The 19,815-nt window shown below is 68.9% G+C and overlaps 2 protein-coding genes across 2 annotated transcripts in view; both read left to right on the plus strand.

The window, feature by feature from the left end:
• IMP4 (IMP U3 small nucleolar ribonucleoprotein 4) overlaps nt 1-19,815 on the plus strand; it is a 43,335-nt gene that overhangs the window by 8,615 nt on the left and 14,905 nt on the right. The gene's annotated exons all lie outside the window — the stretch shown is intronic.
• LOC136995261 (vacuolar fusion protein MON1 homolog B-like) lies at nt 363-19,348 on the plus strand. The gene is given in 17 exon segments (XM_067315125.1): nt 363-428; nt 1,435-1,770; nt 5,272-6,094; nt 7,317-7,440; nt 7,442-7,465; nt 8,650-8,703; nt 8,705-8,961; nt 14,184-14,305; nt 14,433-14,492; nt 14,598-14,672; nt 14,771-14,818; nt 14,916-14,970; nt 17,160-17,223; nt 18,093-18,159; nt 18,281-18,344; nt 18,957-19,046; nt 19,147-19,348. Coding segments are annotated over 16 exon segments (2,442 nt in total). The 5' UTR covers nt 363-428; nt 1,435-1,457.

Here is a 19,815-nt window from a genome sequence, read left to right on the forward strand (position 1 = left end):
CCCGGTGGAGGGGGGGCAGCGTGCGCTGACGTCACGCCCCGCTTGCCCCCTCACCCTGCTCCCCCGCGTGGGGTGACGTCACTCTGACGTCACCGCGCGGCTGCGGCAGGTGCGGCGCCGGCGTGACGTCACCGCGCCCCCTCCCCCCGGGCCGCGCCACCCGGGGTCGCTCCCCCCCCCACAACCGCGGCTTTGGGACGGGGGGGGGGCAGCTCGTTTCCGATTGGCCGCCGCGGCCGCCAATCACCGCGCGCTTCTTTCTCCGCCTCTTTTCCCGCCCCCGCTCCGCCGCGGCCGCGCTGGTTGGCGGGCGCGCGGGTGACGTCACGGGCGCGCGGCGGCGCCAGCCCGGAAGCGGCGGCGGCGGCGGCGGCGGCGGCGGCGGCGGGAGCGGGGCGCGACGCGGGGCCGCGACCCCCGCGCGGATGGTGAGGGCGGGGCCGCCCCGACCACGCGTGGGGGCGGGGGGAGGGGGCGGGGAGAGCGCCCGGGAGGGGGCGGGGCCACTGCGCGGCGCGGGAAACCTCCCCCCCCCTTTCCCGGGGGGCGGGATCGCGAGTGGGGAGGGGGGGGTCTCCGAGGGGCGGGGCTTGAATGGGGGTTTCCGAGGAGGGGGCGTGGCCGGGAGGGGGCTTCGCGGAGGCGGGGCCTGCCGGGGAACCCCAGCGAGCGCGGCTGGGAGGGGGCGTGGCCTGGAGCCTGGGGGCGTGGCCTGGGCAGTGTGCCTTCTAGGGGCGTGGCCTGGAGGAGAATTCCCCCCCCCCCGCTTGGAGGGGGTCTCCTGTGGTGGGGCAGGGCCTGCAGAAAGGGATGTGGAAGGGGGCGTGGCCTGTAGGGGCGTGGCCTGCCGGGTGGGCCTCCCAGGGGGCGTGGCCTAATGGTATTAGGGGGAATCTCCTGGCAGGGTGTTGCTAGGGTGTGGGGGGGCAGAGCAGTCTCCAAGGAGGGGGCGTGGCTTGGAGGGGTGGAGTCCAGGGGCGTGGCCAGAAACGGGGTGGCCTTTCCCCAGGGGGGCGTGGCCTGGCCCAGAGTGGGCGGGGATTCTCCTGGAGGTGGGTGTAGCCTGTCTCCAATGGGGGGGGAGGGAAATGCCCTGGAGGAGGGGCTCGCCAAGGGGGCGTGGCCTAGGGTGGAACGGGGGCGTGGCTACATGGCGCTATGGGGGCGTGGTCTATAGTGCTCTGGGGGCGTGGCCTAGGGGTGTGTGGCCTCTACGGTGCTTCCCAGGGGCTGTAGCCTGCAGGGAAAGAGGCCTAAGGAGGGGGGTGGAGGGAATCGTGGCAGGGGCGTGGCTTCCAGGGGGTGTGGCCTCAATGGGGAGTGGCCTGATGATGGGGGGCGTGGCTTCCCCCAGCCTTTAAGGGCTGGGAAGCGGGAAGGGGGGGGTTTTCTCCTGAGCGCCGCGGACGCCCGGTTCCTCCCCGCCGGGGCCAGGTGGCGGCAGCGGCGGCGGGGCCATGGCGGAGGCGGCGGAGGTGGCGGAGGCCGAGGGGCAGCGCCCGGACGCCGGGGCCCCCGCGGAGGAGGGCGGCGGCGGCGGAGGCGGCGGCGGCGGAGGGGGGAGCCGGCGGCAGCGGCGGGGCGAGGAGGACGTGACGGAGGCCGGGTGGCGGGCGCGGCCGAGCCACGTCTTCGTGCTGAGCGAGGCCGGCAAGCCCATCTACTCGCGCTACGGCGACGAGGAGGCCTTGGCGCCCACCATGGGCGTCATGATGGCCCTGGTGGCCGTGCTGCAGAGCGCTGGCAACGCCATCCGCGCCATCTGCTCCGGTACGGGGGCGGCGGGGGGCGGTGGGGGCGCGGGGTGGGGGGTCCTGTCTCATATCTGCCCCAAAATGGCCCCGTTTCCATGAGGTGGTCCTCAAAGATGGCCGCGTTGCCCCAAAATGGCACTGTTTCCATGAGGTGTTGCCCCAAAATGGCCCCGTTTCTGTGAGGGGTTCCTCCAAGATGGCCGTGTTGCCCCAAAATGGCCCCGTTTCCAGAGACGTTGCCCCAAAATGGCCCCCTTTCTGTGAGGTGGTCCTCAAAGATGGCCGCATTGCCCCAAAATGGCACTGTTTCCATGAGGTGGTCCTCAAAGATAGCCGTGTTGCCCCAAAATGGCCCTATTTCCTTGAGACGTTGCCCCAAAATGGCCCCCTTTCTGTGAGGGGTTCCTCCAAGATGGCCGTGTTGCCCCAAAATGGCCCCGTTTCCAGAGACGTTGCCCCAAAATGGCCCCCTTTCTGTGAGGTGGTCCTCAAAGATGGCCGCATTGCCCCAAAATGGCACTGTTTCCATGAGGTGGTCCTCAAAGATAGCCGTGTTGCCCCAAAATGGCCCTATTTCCTTGAGACGTTGCCCCAAAATGGCCCCCTTTCTGTGAGGTGGTCCTCCAAGATGGCCGTGTTGCCCCAAAATGGCCCCGTTTCCAGAGACGTTGCCCCAAAATGGCCCCCTTTCTGTGAGGTGGTCTTCAAAGATGGCCGCATTGCCCCAAAATGGCACTGTTTCCATGAGGTGGTCCTCAAAGATAGCCGTGTTGCCCCAAAATGGCCCTATTTCCTTGAGACGTTGCCCCAAAATGGCCCCCTTTCTGTGAGGTGGTCCTCCAAGATGGCCGCGTTGCTCCAAAATGGCCCCATTTCCAGAGACGTTGCCCCAAAATGGCCCCCTTTCTGTGAGGTGGTCCTCCAAGATGGCCGCGTTGCTCCAAAATGGCACTCTTTCTATGAGGTGATCCTCAAAGATGGCTGTGTTGCCCCAAAATGGCCCTGTTTCCATGAAGGGTTCTCACAAAATGGCCATGTTGCCCCAAAATGGCCCCATTTCTGTGAGATGGTCCTCAAAGATGGCCGCGTTGCCCAAAATGGCCGTGTTTCCATGACATGTTGCCCCAAAATGACCCTGTTTCCATGAGGTGTTCCTCCAAGATGGCCGCGTTGCCCTAAAATGGCCCCGTTTCCATGAGGTGGTCCTCAAAGATGGCCACTTTCCTCAAAGATGGCCGCGTTGCCCCAAGATGGCCCCGTTTCCATGAGGTGTTCTCACAAAATGGCCGCATTGCCCCAAAATGCCTCCGTTTCCATGAAGGGTTCCTCCAAGATGGCCGCATTGCCCCAAAACAGCCCCGTTTCCAGGAGGGGTTCCTCCAAGATGGCCACGTTGCCCTAAAATGGCCCCGTTTCCATGAGGTGGTCCTCAAAGATGGCCACTTTCCTCCAAGATGGCCGCGTTGCCCCAAGATGGCCCCGTTTCCATGAGGGGTTCTCACAAAATGGCCGCATTGCCCCAAAATGCCTCCGTTTCCATGAGGTGGTCCTCCAAGATGGCTACGTTGGCCCAAAACAGCCCCGTTTCCAGGAGGGGTTCCTCCAAGATGGCCGCGTTGCCCTAAAATGGCCCCGTTTCCATGAGGTGGTCCTCAAAGATGGCCACTTTCCTCCAAGATGGCCGCGTTGCCCCAAGATGGCCCCGTTTCCATGAGGGGTTCTCCCAAAATGGCCGCGTTGCCCCAAAATGGCCCCCTTTCCGTGAGGGGTTCCTCCAAGATGGCCGCCTTCCTCCAAGATGGCCGCGTTGCCCCAAAACGGCCCCCTTTTCCCCCAAAACAGCCACTTTTTCACCACCATGAGCCCCAAACCCCAAACACCCATATTTTGTCACCCGGAAGCCCAAACCCTCCCCAGAAACACCCGTATTTTGTCACCCGGAAACCCAAATCTGAACCCAAACATCAACGTTTTGGTCCCATGAATACCAAACAACCGCGTTTTGTCACCGGGACCCCCAGACCCTCCCCAAAACACCTGTATTTTGTCACCTGGAACCACAAGCCGTCTCCAAAACACCCATATTTTGTCACCGGGAGCCCCAGACCATCCCGCAAAACCCCCATGTTTTGTCACCCGGAACCCTAAATCCTCCCCGAAACATCCATGTTTTCATCCTATGAATCCAAAACAACCACATTTTGTCACCGTGAACCCCGGACCCGCCCCCAAACACCCGTATTTTGGTACCGTGAATCCAAACCCCCCCCCCCCCCCAGAAACACCCGTCTTTTGTCACCCGTATTTCATCACTGGGAATCCCAGACCCTCCCCAAAACACCTGTGTCTTGTCACTGTGAACCCCAAACTGTCCCCAGAAACACCTGTATCTTGTCACCGGGAACCCCAAACCCTCCCCAAAACACCCGTATCTCGTCACCAGGAACCCCAGACCCTCCAAAACACCCATATTTTGTCACCCAGAATCCCAAACCCTCCCAAAGCACCTGTATTTTGTCATTGGGAACCCCAGACCCTCCCCAAAACACCCGTATTTGGTCACCTGGAATCCCAAACCCTCCCCAGAAACACCCGTATCTCGTCACTGTGAACCCCAAACCCTCCCCAAAACACCTGTATTTTGTCACCGTGAACCCCAAATCCTCCCCAGAAACACCCATATTTCGGTACCACAAATCCAAAACCCTCCCAGAAACACCTGTATTTCATCACCATGAAACCTAGACTCTCCCCAAAACACCCGTACCTCGTCACCAGGAACCCCAGACCCTCCAAAACACCCGTATTTTGTCACCGTGAACCACAAATCCTCCCCCAAAACACTTGTAATTTGTCACCCGGAATCCCAAACGCTCCCTAGAAACACCCATATTTTGGTACCGTGAATCCCAAACCTTCCCCCAAACCACCTTTTTTTTGTCACCGTGAACCCCAGACCCTCCCCAAAACACCCGTATCTCGTCACCGGGGACCCCAAACCCTCCCCAAAACACCCATACCTTGTCACCAGGAACCCCAGACCCTCCAGAACATCCATATTTTGTCACCCGGAACCCCAGATCCTCCCCAGAAACACCTGTATCTTGTCACCGGGGACCCCAAACCCTCCCCAAAACACCCATATTTTGTCACCCGGAATCCCAAACCCTACCCAGAAACACCTGTATTTCGTCACCGGGAACCCCAACCCCTCCCCAGAAACACCCCTATTTTGTCACTGTGAACCCCAACCCCTCCCCCAAAACACCTGTATTTCGTCACCGGGAACCCCAACCCCTCCCCAGAAACACCCGTATTTTTGTCACCGCGAACCCTAGATTCTCCCCGAAACACCCGTACCTCGTCACCGGGTGCCCCCACCCGCCCCCCCCACCCCAAAGCGTCAGGCTCACCCGGGGGCAGCCCCCTCTCTCCGGCATCAGTTGCATCCCGGGGGGGCCGCGCGCGCGGGGCGTTTGTGCGGGTGTGCGGCTTAGCGGCGCCCGTCTCCCGGCAGAGGACCGCACGCTGGTGTTCGAGCAGCGGGGCCCGCTGCTGCTGGTGTCGGTGTCGCGGAGCCGGCGCCCGGCGGCCCAGCTGCGCCGGCAGCTGGCCTTCGTCCACGAGCAGATCCTCAGCCTCCTCACGGGCGGCGGCATCGCCCGCGTCTTCGCCCGCCGCCGCGGCTACGACCTGCGGCGCCTGCTGGCCGGCGCCGAAGCCGTGCTCGACCGGCTGCTGTCGGGCGCCGCCGCCGACGGGCGCCTGTTGCTGGCGGCCGCCCCGGCGCTGCCGCTGCCGGCGCCGCTGCGGCGGGCCGTGGGGCTGGCGCTGCGGGGGGCGGCCGCCGCCGCCGTGCCCGCGCCGGCGCTGGCGCTGCTGGCGGCGCCCGGCGGGCGCCTGGTGACGGCGGCCCGGCAGCGGGCGCTGGCGGAGGAAGGGGGGCCGCGGGCCACCGACGTGCACCTGGTGCTGAACCTGCTGAGCGCCGCCGGCGCCGGCGGCACCGCCGCCGCGGGCGAGGTGTGGACGCCGGTGTGCCTGCCGGGCTTCGACGCCGACGGCTACTTCTACGCCTACGCGGCGGCGCTGGGCGAGGAGGGCGGCGCGGGGCGCCTGGTGCTGCTGTCGACGGAGCGCGAGGGCTTCGAGGCGGCGGCCGGCTGCCGCCGGCGCCTGGAGGCGGCGCTGCGGGAGCGCGGGCAGCTGGCGCAGTTGGGCAGCTGCCTGCGGCGCCCCGGCTACGGGGCGGCGGGCGCCGGCGGCCCCCAGCTCCGCCACTTCCTCTACAAGCCGCTCGCGGGGCCCGAGGACGCCCGGCAGCTGCCGCAGTTCACCAGGTGCCTCCCGCGGGGGCGAACGGGGGCGGTTTGGGGGGCAAACGGGGGCAGGTTGGGGGTAAAAGGGGACGTGGGAGCATTTTGGGGGTAAATGGGGGCAGTTTGGGGGCAAATGGGGATGTGGGGGCAGTTTGGGGGCAAATGGGGGTGGTTTGGGGGTAAAAGGGGACGTGGGGGCGGCTTGGGGGCAAACAGGGGCAGTTTGGGCGTAAAAGGGGGCGTTTGGGGGGTAAATGGAGACGGGGTGGTTTGGGGGCAAACGGGGGCGGTTTGGGGGTAAATGGGGGTGGTTTGGGGGCAAACAGGGACGTGGGGGTGGTTTGGGGTAAATGGGGGCAGTTTGGGGGCAAACGGGGGTGGTTTGGGGCAAATGGGGACACGGTTTGGGGGTAAATGGTGAAGCGGGGGCAGTTTCGGGGCAAACGGGGGTGGTTTGGGGGTAAATGGGGACGTGGGGGCAGTTTGGGGGCGAATGGGGGCGGTTTGGGGGTAAAAGGGGGCAGTTTGGGGGTAAATGGGGACATGGGGGTGGTTTGGGGGCAAACAGGGACGTGGGGGCGGTTTGGGGGCAAAGAGGTGGTTTGGGGGTAAATGGGGGCAGTTTGGGGGTAAAAGGGGACGTGGGGGTGGTTTGGGGGTAAATGGGGGCGGTTTGAGGGCAAGCGGGGGCGGTTTGGGGGTAAATGGGGATGTGGGGGCAGTTTGGGGCCAAATGGGGGCAGTTTGGGGGTAAATGGGGGCAGTTTGGGGGCGAACAGGGGCAGTTTGGGGGTAAAAGGGGACATGGGGGTGGTTTGGGGGCAAATGGGCGGTTTGGGGGTGAACGGGGGTGGTTTGGGTGTAAATGGGGACGTGGGGGCAGTTTGGGGGCAAACGGAGGCAGTTTGGGGGCAAAAAGGGACGTGGGGGTGGTTTGGGGGCGAACGGGGACCTGGGGGCAATTTGGGGACAAATGGGGATGGGGATGTGGGGGCAATTTGGGGACAAAGGGGGACACGGGCGATTTGGGGACCAACGGGGGCAGTTTGGGGGTAAACGGGAACGTGGGGGCCATTTGGGGGTAAACAGGGACGCGGTTTGGGGGCAAATGGGGGCAGTTTGGGGGCAAACAGGGATGCGGGGGGGGACACGGGGGCAGTTTGGGGACCAGGAGGGACCCGGGGGGGGGGCCACGTTTCGGGGACCCGGGGGACCCCTGACCACCCCCCCCCCGCGGCGGCAGCCCCGAGCTGGAGGAGCCCTACACCAGCGAGGAGGAGCAGCACCGCCTGTTCGACCTCTACCACTACCTGCACAGCCGCGTGCACAGCCCCAGCCGCCCCCTGCGCCTCATCTACCACGTTGGCCGAGAAGGAGACGCTCCTGGCTTGGGTGAGCGGCCGGGGCCGGGGTGGGGGCCGTCAGTAGGTTTCAGAGTGAACGGAGACGCTCCTGGCTTGGGTGAGAGGGCCGGGGGCCGTCAGTAGGCTTCAGAGTGAACGGAGGTGCTCCTGGCTTGGGTAAGCGGGCTGGGCGGGGGTTGTCAGTAGGCTCAGAGTGAACGGAGACGCTTCTGGGCTTGGGTGAGCGGCTGGGTGGGGCTGGTGGCCATCAGTAGATTTCAGAGTGAGCAGAGATGCTTCTGACTTGGGTGAGCAGCTGGGCGGGGGTCGTCAGTAGGTTTCAGAGTGAACGGAGATGCTCCTCGCTTGGGCGAGCAGCTGGCAAGGGGTCGTCAGTAGGTTTCAGTGTGAACGGAGATGCTCCTGGCTTGGGTGAGCAGCTGGGTGGGGCTGGTGGCCATCAGTAGGTTTCAGAGTGAATGGAGACACGCCTGGCTTGGGTGAGCACCTGGGGCCAGGGCATAGGGTTGGTGGCCGTTGGTAGGTTTCAGAGTGAATGGAGATGCTCCTGGCTTGGGCAAGCGGCTGGGCTGGGGGCGTGGGCATGGGCAGCAGCTGTCAGTAGGTTTCAGAGAGAACGGAGACACTCTTGGCTTAGGTAAGCAGCCAAGCTGGGGCTGGGCATGGGCAGCAGCCCTGAGTAGGTTTCAGAGTGAACAGAGATGCTCCTGGCTTGGGTGAGCGGCCAGGGCCAGGGCTGTCAGTAGGCTTCAGAGTGAACGGAGACGCTCCTGGCTTGGGTGAGTGGCTGGGTGGGCTGGTGGCCATCAGTAGATTTCAAAGTGAACAGAGATGCTTCTGACTTGGGTGAGCAGCTGGGCGGGGGGCGGGGGTCGTCAGTAGGTTTCAGAGTGAACGGAGACGCTCCTGGCTTGGGTGAGTGGCTGGGTGGGGGCTGGGCGTGGGCAGCAGCCCTCAGTAGGTTTCAGAGGAAACAGAGACGCTCCTGGCTGGGTGAGCGGCCAGGGCCCAGGGCCGTCAGTAGGCTTCAGAGTGAACAGAGACGTTCCTGGCTTGGTGAGCAGCCAGGGGCTGGGGCGGGGGCTGTCGGTAGGTTTCAGAGTGAATGGAAACACTCCTGGTTTAGGTAAGCAGCCAGGCAGGGGGCCGGGCGCGGGCAGCAGCCCTCAGTAGGTCTCAGAGTGAACGGAAGGGCGCCGTCTCGCCGGGCAGGTGACGAGCAAGTTCGAGCTGTACGGCTGCTTCAGCCCGCTGGTGACGAAGGCCGGGGGCCATCGGCGCCCTGACGCGGCTGCTGCGCTGGCTCCAGGAGGAGGAGGAGCGGCTCTTCATCCGCTTCCCGCCCCACCTACAGCGCCGCCCCCGAGGCCTGAGGCGGCGCCGCCGCTGCCTGCCGCCGCTGCCTGCCGCTGCCTGCCGCCGCCTTCCCAGAAGCCTTTGCGCCTCGGCTGCCTCCACCCGCGCGCGTTCGCTGAATAAAAATGGAGAGAGGGAAAAACGAGGAGAAGCGGGGAAACGGGCGGGGCCCGGGGGGGGAGGGGCGCGCCGCCGCCCCGCCGCCATGTTGGGTGCCCTCCCCCCCCTCCTGCCCCCTCACGGCCCCCGTTTTGCCCCCTCACATCCCCCTTTCTGCCCCCTCACGGCCCCCTTTCTGCCCCCCTTTTGCCCCCTCACGTCCCCCATTTTGTCCCTTTTCTGCCCCCTCACGTCCCCCATTTTGTCCCCTTCCTGCCCCTCACGTCCTCCATTTTTGTCCCTTTTCTGCCCCCTCGCAGCCCCCATTTTGCTCCCTCACGTCCCCCATTTTGCCCCCTTTCTGCCCCTTCATGTCCCCCATTTTGCCCCCTCACGTCCCCCATTTTGCCCCCTTTCTGCCCCCCTCATGTCCCCCCATTTTACCCCCTCTATCTTGCCCCCTTTCTGCCCCCTCACGTCCCCACATTTTGCCCCCTTTCTGTCCCCCTCATGTCCCCCATTTTGTCCCCTTCCTGCCCCTCGCATCCCCCATTCTGCCCCCTCACGTCCCCCATTCTGCCCCCTCGCGTCCCCCCATTTTGCCCCCTTCCTGCCCTCACGTCCATTTTGCCCTCTCATTGTCTCCATTTTGCCCCCCTTCCTGCCCCCTCACGACCCCCATTTTGCCCCTCACGGCCCCCATTTTGCCCCCGTTTTGCCCCCTCACATCCATTTTGCCCCTTTTCTGCCCCCTCACAGCCCCCATTTTGCCCCCTCACGTCCTATTTTACCCCCTTTCTGCCCCCTCACAACCCCCATTTTGCCCCCTCACGTCCCCCCATTTTGCCCCCTCATCGCCCCCATTTTGCCCCTTTTCTGCCCCCTCACAGCCCCCATTTTGCCCCCTCACGTCCCCCATTTTGCCCCCTCATCGCCCCCATTTTGCCCCTTTTCTGCCCCTCACAGCCCCCATTTTGCCCCCTTTCTGCCCCCTCCCGTCCCCCATTTTGCCCTCTCACATCCCCCATTTTGCCCCCTTTTTTTGCCCCCTCATCGCCCCCATTTTACCCCTTTTCCTGCCCTTTCACACCCCCCATTTTACCCCTTTTTTGCCCCATCACCCCCATTTTACCCCCTTCCCGCCCCCTCCCGCCATTTCCTTCCCTTTCTCCCCCCCCGCTTTTTCCCGCCTTTTGGCTCTCCTCAGCGCGGCCCCGCCCACCTCCGCGCGGCCCCGCCCACCTCCGCGCGGCCCCGCCCCCTCTCCCCTCAGTGCGGGGCTGCTTGCGGGCTGCGGGGAGAGGAGGGGCGGGGCTTCGCGGAGGGGGCGGGGCCGCCAGGACGTGGGAGGGAGGGGCGGGGCCGCGGCGGCCGTTGGAGCGCGCAGGGGGGGCGGGGCCGCAGCAGCCGTTGGAGCGCGCGGGGGGGGGAGAGGGGGGCGTGGCCAGGGCGGCCGTTGGAAAAGGGCGGGAAAAGCCGTGAGGAGCCGTGAGGAGCCGTGAGGAGCCGTTTGCCGCCCCCGTTCCTGTGAGGCGGCGGCCATGGAGGAGGAGCCGCAGGGTGAGGGCGGGGGGGGAGCCGCCGTGTCGCCTCCCCTGAGGGGACGGAGGCGACGCCACGTCCCTGTCGCCTCCCCTGAGGGGACGGAGGTGACGCCACGTCCCTGTCGCCTCCCCTGAGGGGACGGAGGTGACGCCACGTCCCTGTCACCTCCCCTGAGGGGACGGAGGTGACGCCATGTCCCCGTGTCGCCTCCCCTGAGGGGACAGAGGTGACGCCACGTCCCCGTGTCACCTCCCCTGAGGGGACGGAGGTGACGTCACGTCCCCGTGTCGCCTCCCCTGAGGGGACGGAGGTGACGCCACGTCCCTGTCGCCTCCCCTGAGGGGACGGAGGCGACGCCACGTCCCTGTCGCCTCCCCTGAGGGGACGGAGGCGACGCCACGTCCCTGTCGCCTCCCCTGAGGGGACGGAGGTGACGCCACGTCCCTGTCGCCTCCCCTGAGGGGACGGAGGTGACGCCACGTCCCCGTGTCGCCTCCCCTGAGGGGACGGAGGTGACGCCACGTCCCCATGTCACCTCCCCTGAGGGGACGGAGGTGACGCCACGTCCCCGTGTCGCCTCCCCTGAGGGGACGGAGGCGACGCCACATCCCTGTCGCCTTCCCTGAGGGGACGGAGGTGACGCCACGTCCCCCTGTCGCCTCCCCTGAGGGGACGGAGGTGACGCCACGTCCCCATGTCACCTCCCCTGAGGGGACGGAGGTGACGCCACGTCCCCATGTCACCTCCCCTGAGGGGACGGAGGTGACGCCACGTCCCCATGTCACCTCCCCTGAGGGGACGGAGGTGACGCCACGTCCCTGTCGCCTCCCCTGAGGGGACGGAGGTGACGCCACGTCCCTGTGTCGCCTCCCCTGAGGGGACGGAGGTGACACCACGTCCCTGTGTCGCCTCCCCTGAGGGGACGGAGGCGACGCCACGTCCCTGTCGCCTCCCCTGAGGGGACGGAGGTGACGCCACGTCCCCGTGTCACCTCCCCTGAGGGGACGGAGGCGACGCCACGTCCCCCTGTCGCCTCCCCTGAGGGGACGGAGGTGACGCCACGTCCCCGTGTCGCCTCCCCTGAGGGGACGGAGGTGACACCACGTCCCCCTGTCGCCTCCCCTGAGGGGACGGAGGTGACGCCACGTCCCCATGTCGCCTCCCCTGAGGGGACGGAGGCGACACCACATCCCTGTCACCTCCCCTGAGGGGACGGAGGTGACGCCACGTCCCTGTCACCTCCCCTGAGGGGACGGAGGTGACGCCACGTCCCCGTGTCGCCTCCCCTGAGGGGACGGAGGTGACGCCACGTCCCTGTCGCCTCCCCTGAGGGGACGGAGGTGACGCCACGTCCCCGTGTCGCCTCCCCTGAGGGGACGGAGGTGACGCCACGTCCCCATGTCGCCTCCCCTGAGGGGACGGAGGTGACGCCACGTCCCCGTGTCGCCTCCCCTGAGGGGACGGAGGCGACGCCACGTCCCTGTCGCCTCCCCTGAGGGGACGGAGGCGACGCCACGTCCCTGTCGCCTCCCCTGAGGGGACGGAGGCGACGCCACGTCCCTGTCGCCTCCCCTGAGGGGACGGAGGCGACGCCACGTCCCTGTCGCCTCCCCTGAGGGGACGGAGGCGACGCCACGTCCCTGTCGCCTCCCCTGAGGGGACGGAGGCGACGCCACGTCCCCGTGTCGCCTGCCCTGAGGGGACGGAGGTGACGCCACGTCCCTGTCGCCTCCCCTGAGGGGATGGAGGTGACGCCACATCCCTGTCGCCTCCCCTGAGGGGACGGAGGTGACGCCACGTCCCCGTGTCGCCTCCCCTGAGGGGACGGAGGTGACGCCACGTCCCTGTCGCCTCCCCTGAGGGGACGGAGGTGACGCCACGTCCCCGTGTCGCCTCCCCTGAGGGGATGGAGGTGACGCCACATCCCTGTCGCCTCCCCTGAGGGGACGGAGGTGACGCCACGTCCCTGTCGCCTCCCCTGAGGGGACGGAGGTGACGCCACGTCCCTGTCGCCTCCCCTGAGGGGACGGAGGTGACGCCACGTCCCTGTCGCCTCCCCTGAGGGGACGGAGGTGACGCCACGTCCCCGTGTCGCCTCCCCTGAGGGGACGGAGGTGACGCCACGTCCCCGTGTCGCCTCCCCTGAGGGGACGGAGGTGACGCCACGTCCCTGTCGCCTGCCCTGAGGGGACGGAGGTGACGCCACGTCCCTGTCGCCTCCCCTGAGGGGACGGAGGTGACGCCACGTCCCCCTGTCGCCTCCCCTGAGGGGACGGAGGTGACGCCACGTCCCTGTCGCCTCCCCTGAGGGGACGGAGGTGACGCCACATCCCTGTCGCCTCCCCTGAGGGCACGGAGGTGACACCACGTCCCCGTGTCGCCTCCCCTGAGGGGACGGAGGTGACGCCACGTCCCCCTGTCGCCTCCCCTGAGGGGACGGAGGTGACGCCACGTCCCTGTCGCCTCCCCTGAGGGGACGGAGGTGACGCCACATCCCTGTCGCCTCCCCTGAGGGGACGGAGGTGACGCCACGTCCCCGTGTCACCTCCCCTGAGGGGATGGAGGTGACGCCACGTCCCCGTGTCGCCTCCCCTGAGGGGACGGAGGTGACGCCACATCCCTGTCGCCTCCCCTGAGGGGACGGAGGTGACGCCACGTCCCCGTGTCACCTCCCCTGAGGGGATGGAGGTGACGCCACGTCCCCGTGTCGCCTCCCCTGAGGGGACGGAGGTGACGCCACGTCCCTGTCGCCTCCCCTGAGGGGACGGAGGTGACGCCACGTCCCTGTCGCCTCCCCTGAGGGGACGGAGGCGACGCCACGTCCCTGTCGCCTCCCCTGAGGGGACGGAGGTGACGCCACGTCCCTGTCGCCTCCCCTGAGGGGACGGAGGTGACGCCACGTCCCCGTGTCACCTCCCCTGAGGGGACGGAGGTGACGCCACATCCCTGTCGCCTCCCCTGAGGGGACGGAGGTGACGCCACGTCCCCGTGTCACCTCCCCTGAGGGGATGGAGGTGACGCCACGTCCCCGTGTCGCCTCCCCTGAGGGGACGGAGGTGACGCCACATCCCTGTCGCCTCCCCTGAGGGGACGGAGGTGACGCCACGTCCCCGTGTCACCTCCCCTGAGGGGATGGAGGTGACGCCACGTCCCCGTGTCGCCTCCCCTGAGGGGACGGAGGTGACGCCACGTCCCTGTCGCCTCCCCTGAGGGGACGGAGGTGACGCCACGTCCCTGTCGCCTCCCCTGAGGGGACGGAGGCGACGCCACGTCCCTGTCGCCTCCCCTGAGGGGACGGAGGTGACGCCACGTCCCTGTCGCCTCCCCTGAGGGGACGGAGGTGACGCCACGTCCCTGTCGCCTCCCCTGAGGGGACGGAGGTGACGCCACGTCCCCGTGTCGCCTCCCCTGAGGGGACGGAGGCGACGCCACGTCCCTGTCGCCTCCCCTGAGGGGACGGAGGTGACACCACGTCCCTGTCGCCTCCCCTGAGGGGACGGAGGCGACGCCACGTCCCCGTGTCGCCTGCCCTGAGGGGACGGAGGTGACGCCACGTCCCTGTCGCCTCCCCTGAGGGGACGGAGGTGACGCCACGTCCCCGTGTCGCCTCCCCTGAGGGGACGGAGGCGACGCCACGTCCCTGTCGCCTCCCCTGAGGGGACGGAGGCGACGCCACGTCCCTGTCGCCTCCCCTGAGGGGACGGAGGCGACGCCACGTCCCCCTGTCGCCTCCCCTGAGGGGACAGAGGCGGCGACACCTATCCCACAATGCCTTGCGCTTGGCGCGAGCGGCTCCTCTCCCCTTTCCCTCCGCTTTTTCCAGGCGCCGACGCGGAGCTGCTCGAGCCGCCGACGCCGGAAGCGCCGGGTAGGTCCCGCCCCCGCCCCCGACCCGGACGCCTGGGCCCTTCCGCGCGTGCGCGTGGCGGGGGGGGGGGGAGCGGCACCCGGACGCCTGGGCCCGCTCCGCCATGCCGCCTCTTTCTCCCGCGCAGCCGAGCCGCGGGCGCCGCGCGTGGACGAGCTGCTGAGCCGCCTGCGCGCCCTGCGCCGAGGTGAGCGCCGGCGCCCGCGCAAGGTTTCGGGGGCACCCATGGGTGCTGCCCCGCCCCCCCCCCCAGCACCCATGGGTGCCCCCCACCCACTTTTCCCCCCCGCAGCGCGGCAGGCGGGAGCGCGGGAGCTGGCGGCGGCGGAAGGCCGCAACGAGGGGCTGCGGCGGGAGCTGCGGCGCCGTGAGTGAAGGGGGGGGCCCAGGCGTCCGGGCGCGGGGGTGGGGCGCGGAGGGGGCCCAGGCGTCCGGGCGCCCCCTCATCGCCCCTCCCCCGCGCAGTGGAGGAGCAGCAGGCGGCGCTGGAGGGGCTGCGGCAACGGAAGCGGGGTGAGGGCGGGGCCGCTTCCCAGCATGCCTCGGGGCGCCGCGCCCGGACGCCTGGGCCCCTTCCTCACCCCCCCCCTCCCCTCCCCCGCGCGCGCAGAGGCGCTGGGAGCCGCCCGGCTGCGCTGGGAGGAGGCCGAGGCCGAAGGGCAGCGGTGAGCGAGGGGGAGGAGCCCGGACGCCTGGGCCCCTCCCCGCCCCGCCCCCTTCCGCCGTCCGTGACCCCCCCCCCCGGGCTCCTCGGTGACCTCTGACCCCCCCCAGTGACCCCGCGTCGCCCCTCCCCCCGAGCCCTGCTGACCTCTGACCCTCCCCCCCCTCCAGTGGCCCCGCCCCCTTGTGTCCCCCGGTGACCCCTGACCCCCGGTGACCCCTGACCCCTGCCCCAAACCCTGTGACCCCTGGTGACCCCCCGGTGACCCCTGGTGACCCCTGACCCCTGCCCCAAACCCTGTGACCCCTGGTGACCCCTGGTGACCCCTGGTGACCCCTGACCCCGGCCCCAAACCCTCTGACCCCTGGTGACCCCCCTGGTGACCCCTGGTGCCCTGGTGACCCCTGACCCCTGCCCCAAACCCTCTGACTGCCGGTGACCCCTGACCCCCAGTGACCTCTGGTGACCCTTGACCCCTGCCCCAAACCCTCTGACCCCTGGTGACCCCTGACCCCTGGTGCCCCCTGGTGACCCCTGCCCCAAACCCTCTGACCCCTGGTGACCCCTGACCCCTGGTGACCCCTGACCCCTGGTGACCCCGGTGACCCCTGACCCCTGCCCCAAACCCTCTGACCCCTGGTTACCCCTGACCCCTGGTGCCCTCTGGTGCCCTGGTGACCCCTGACCCCTGCCCCAAACCCTTTGACCCCAGTGACCCCTGACCCCCAGTGACCCCTGGTGACCCCTGCCCCCAACTCTCTGACCCCGGTGACCCCTGACCCCCAGCGCCCCCTGGTGCCCTGGTGACCCCTGACCCCAACTCTCTGACCCTTGGTGACCCCTGACCCCCGGTGCCCCCTGGTGACCCCTGACCCCTGCCCCAAACCCTCTGACCCCTGGTGACCCCTGGTGCCCCCGTGACCCCTGACCCCCCCCCGCGACCCTTTCCACCCCGGTGCCCTCGGACCCCAGCGCCCCCCCTCGACCCCCGGCCCGCGACCCCTGACCCCCGCGACCCCTGACCCCGCCCCCCTCGACCCCTGACCCCGCCCCCCGCGACCCCTGACCCCGCCCCCCTCGACCCCTAACCCCCGACCCGCGACCCCTGACCCCCGACCCCGCGGTGCCCCGCAGGCGCCGGGCGCTGTGGGCGGGGCGGCAGCAGGCCCTGGCGGAGCTGGGGGGGCGCCGGGGCGACCTGCGGCTCCAGCGGCGCCGCCTCAGGTGCGACCCCCCCCCCCGCCGCCGCCGCGTCCCCCCGCGTGTCCCCACGCGTGTCCCCACGCGTCACGACACGTCCCGACACGCGGCGACACGCGATAACACGCAGCAACACGCGGCAACACGCACCCAGGCACCGCCCCGGCGGTGCCACCTCAGCTGCCACCCCCCCCGCCGCGTCCCCGCGCGCCCCCACACGCGCCAACACGCCACGGCACGCAGCCACACGCCCCCCCGCACGCGACAACGTGCCCCGACACGCCCTGACACGCCGCGACACGCCTCCACACGCCTCCTGTCCCACGCGTCTTCTGGGGGGCGGTTCCGGCGCGGCGCGTGTGCGTGACGTTGTGGCGTGGCGCGACGTGTTACAGCATGTCATGGCGTGTCACTGCGTGCCGTGTGTCACGTGTGGCGGTATATCCTGGCGTGTTGTCATGTGTCATGGCGTGTCATAGCGCGCCGTGGCGTGTTGTCACATGTTCTGGCATGTTGTTGTGTGTCATGGTGTGTTGTCACGTGTCATGGCGTGTCATAGCGTGCTGTGGCGTGTTGTCACATGTTCTGGCATGTTGTGGCATGTCATGGCACGTTGTCGTGTGTCATGGCGTGTTGTCACATGTCATGGCGTGTCATCGCGTGCCGTGTGTCATGTGTGGCAGTATATCCTGGCGTGTTGCCACGTGTCATGGCGTGTTGTTGTGTGTCATGCTGTGTGGTCATGTGTCACGGCGTGTCATCGCGTGCCGTGTGTCGCGTGTGGCGGTGTATCCTGGCGTGTTGCCACGTGTCGTGGCGTGTCGCGCCGTGTTGTCGCACATCACGGCACGTTGCGGCATGTCACGGTACGTTGTCACGTGTTGGGGCGTGTCATGGCGTGTCGTGGCGTGTCGTGGCGTGTTGTCGCGTGTCGTGGCGTGTCGTGGCGTGTTGTCACGTGTCGTGGCGTGTCGAGCGGGGCCGTTGCAGGCTGGAGTTCGCGCAGCAGCTGGAGGAGCTGGCGGAGGAGCACAAGCGGCTGCGGGAGGCGCACGTGAGCCCCGGACGCCTGGGCCCCTTCCCGTCCCCTCCCCGGACGCCTGGGCCCCTCCTGCCTCCCGGACGCCTGGGCCCCTCCCGCCCCGGACGCCTGGGCCCCTTTCCCGGACGCCTGGGCCCCTTCCCCGGACGCCTGGGCCCCTTTCCCCGGACACCTGGGCCCCTTCCCCGGACGCCTGGGCCCCTTTTCCCGGACGCCTGGGCCACTCACCCGGGCGCCTGGGCCCCTTTCCCGGGCGCCTGGGCCCCTTCCCGGACACCTGGGTCCCTTTCCCCGGACGCCTGGGCCCCTTTCCCGGACTCCTGGGCCCTTTCCCGGACACCTGGGCCCCTTCCCCGGACACCTGGGCCCTTTCCCCGGACACCTGGGCCCCTTCCCTGGACGCCTGGGCCCCTTCCCTGGACACCTGGGCCCTTTCCCCGGACGCCTGGGCCCCTTTCCCGGACGCCTGGGCCCCTTCCCTGGACACCTGGGCCCTTTTCCCGGACGCCTGGGCCCCTTCCCCGGACGCCTGGGCCCCTTTCCCGGGCACCTGGGCCCTTTCCCCGGACACCTGGGCCCCTTTCCCGGACGCCTGGGCCCCTTCCCTGGACGCCTGGGCCCTTTTCCCGGACGCCTGGGCCCCTTCCCCGGACGCCTGGGCCCCTTTCCCCGGACGCCTGGGCCCCTTCCCCGGACACCTGGGCCCTTTTCCCGGGCACCTGGGCCCTTTCCCCCGGACACCTGGGCCCCTTCCCCGGACGCCTGGGCCCCTTTCCCGGATGCCTGGGCCCTTTCCCGGACACCTGGGCCCCTTTCCCGGACTCCTGGGCCCCTCCCCGGACGCCTGGGCCCCTTCGCGCCGTCCCCCCCCCCCCCCGCAGGCCCCGGCCCGGTTGGCAGCGGAGCTGGCGAAGGTGACGGTGACGCGGGAGCAGCTGCGGAGCGAGGGTGAGGCCCGGACGCCTGGGCCCCTCCCCCCCGGCCCCTCCCCCCGCCGCACGGGCGGCGCCCGGACGCCTGGGCCCCCTTGCGGGGGGTGACGCCACCTCCCCTCCCCTCCCCCACCCAGAGCGGCGCCTGCGGGAGATGGAGAAGGACGACGGACTGCTGGGACGTGAGGCCTGCGCTGCGCTGTGAGCCCGGACGCCTGGGCCCCTTCCCGCCCCGGACGCCTGGGCCCCTCTCCCGGACGCCTGGGCCCCTTCCCGGACACCTGGGCCCCTTCCCGGACGCCTGGGCCCCTTCCCCGGACGCCTGGGCCCTTTCCCCGGACACCTGGGCCCCTTTCGCAGATGCCTGGGCCCTTCCCCGGACGCCTGGGCCCTTTCCCGGACGCCTGAGCCCTTTTCCCAGACACCTGGGCCCCTTTTCCCGGATGCCTGGGCCCCTTCTCCGGACGCCTGGGCCCCTCTCCCGGGCAACTAGGAACCAACCCCAGACGCCTGGGCCCCTTTCCCGGACGCCTGGGCCCTTTCCCGGACGCCTGGGCCCTTTCCCCGGACACCTGGGCCCCTTTCCCGGACGCCTGGGCCCTTTCCCGGACGCCTGGGCCCTTTCCCCGGACGCCTGGGCCCCTTTTCCGGATGCCTGGGCCCTTTCCCCGGACACCTGGGCCCCTTCCTGGACGCCTGGGCCGCTTTCCCGGACGCCTGGGCCCCTTCCCCGGGCGCCTGGGCCCCCTTCCCCGGACGCCTGGGCCCTTTCCCAGACACCTGGGCCCCTTCCCGGACACCTGGGCCCCGCAGGCAGCTGCTGCGGCAGGAGAACGCGGGAGCTCGCGCGCGACTGGAGGCCGCCAGGCGCCGGCACCAGGCCCTGGAGCAGCGACGTCACAGGTGGGCGGGGCCCGGACGCCTGGGCCCCTCCCAGCCCCGGACGCCTGGGCCCCTTCCCCGCCCGGACGCCTGGGCCCCCTCAGCGCCTCGTCTCTCGCAGGTTGGCGGCGGAGCTGGAGCGGCTGCAGGGGTCGGCGGCGGTGAGGGACCCCCGGCGTCGTCGCGTGTCGTCACGTGTCATCGCGTGTCATCGCGTGTCGTCACGTGTCATCGCGTGTCATCGCGTGTCGTCGCGTGTCGTCACGTGTGCCCTGACCCGTGTGTGTCCCCCCTCCCCCCTCCAGGTCCTACCAGAGGCCTGAGCCCCCCCGGGACCCGCCGCCGCGGGGCAATAAAGAGCCTGAGCAGCGCCCGCCGCGTCACGCGTGTTCCTTGGGTGGGGGGGACACGCGTCACGCGTGTTCGTGGGGGGCAGACACGCGTCACGCGTGTCATCGCGGGGCGTCATGGCGGAGCCGTGTGCGCAGGGGTGGCAACACACGTGCGACACACTTATGACGCCTATAGCACACGTATGACACGTATGACACGCATGTGACACGTCTATAACACGTATGACGCGTTTACGACACGCGTGTGACACGCGTGACGCAGCCGGGACACGTCCCTATGGCCAGGCCGGACCTCGCCAGCGCCCAAGATGGCCGCGGCCTCCTCCTCCACTGGGCGCCGCCATCTTGGCGCCTGCGCCGTGCTGAGGGTGCGCCGCCATCTTGGCGCCTGCGCCGTGCTGAGGGTGGGGGGGGCGCCGCCATCTTGGCGCACGCGC

Source organism: Apteryx mantelli, chromosome 42, assembly GCF_036417845.1.
Source record: "Apteryx mantelli isolate bAptMan1 chromosome 42, bAptMan1.hap1, whole genome shotgun sequence".
NCBI classification, from domain to species: domain Eukaryota; kingdom Metazoa; phylum Chordata; class Aves; order Apterygiformes; family Apterygidae; genus Apteryx; species Apteryx mantelli.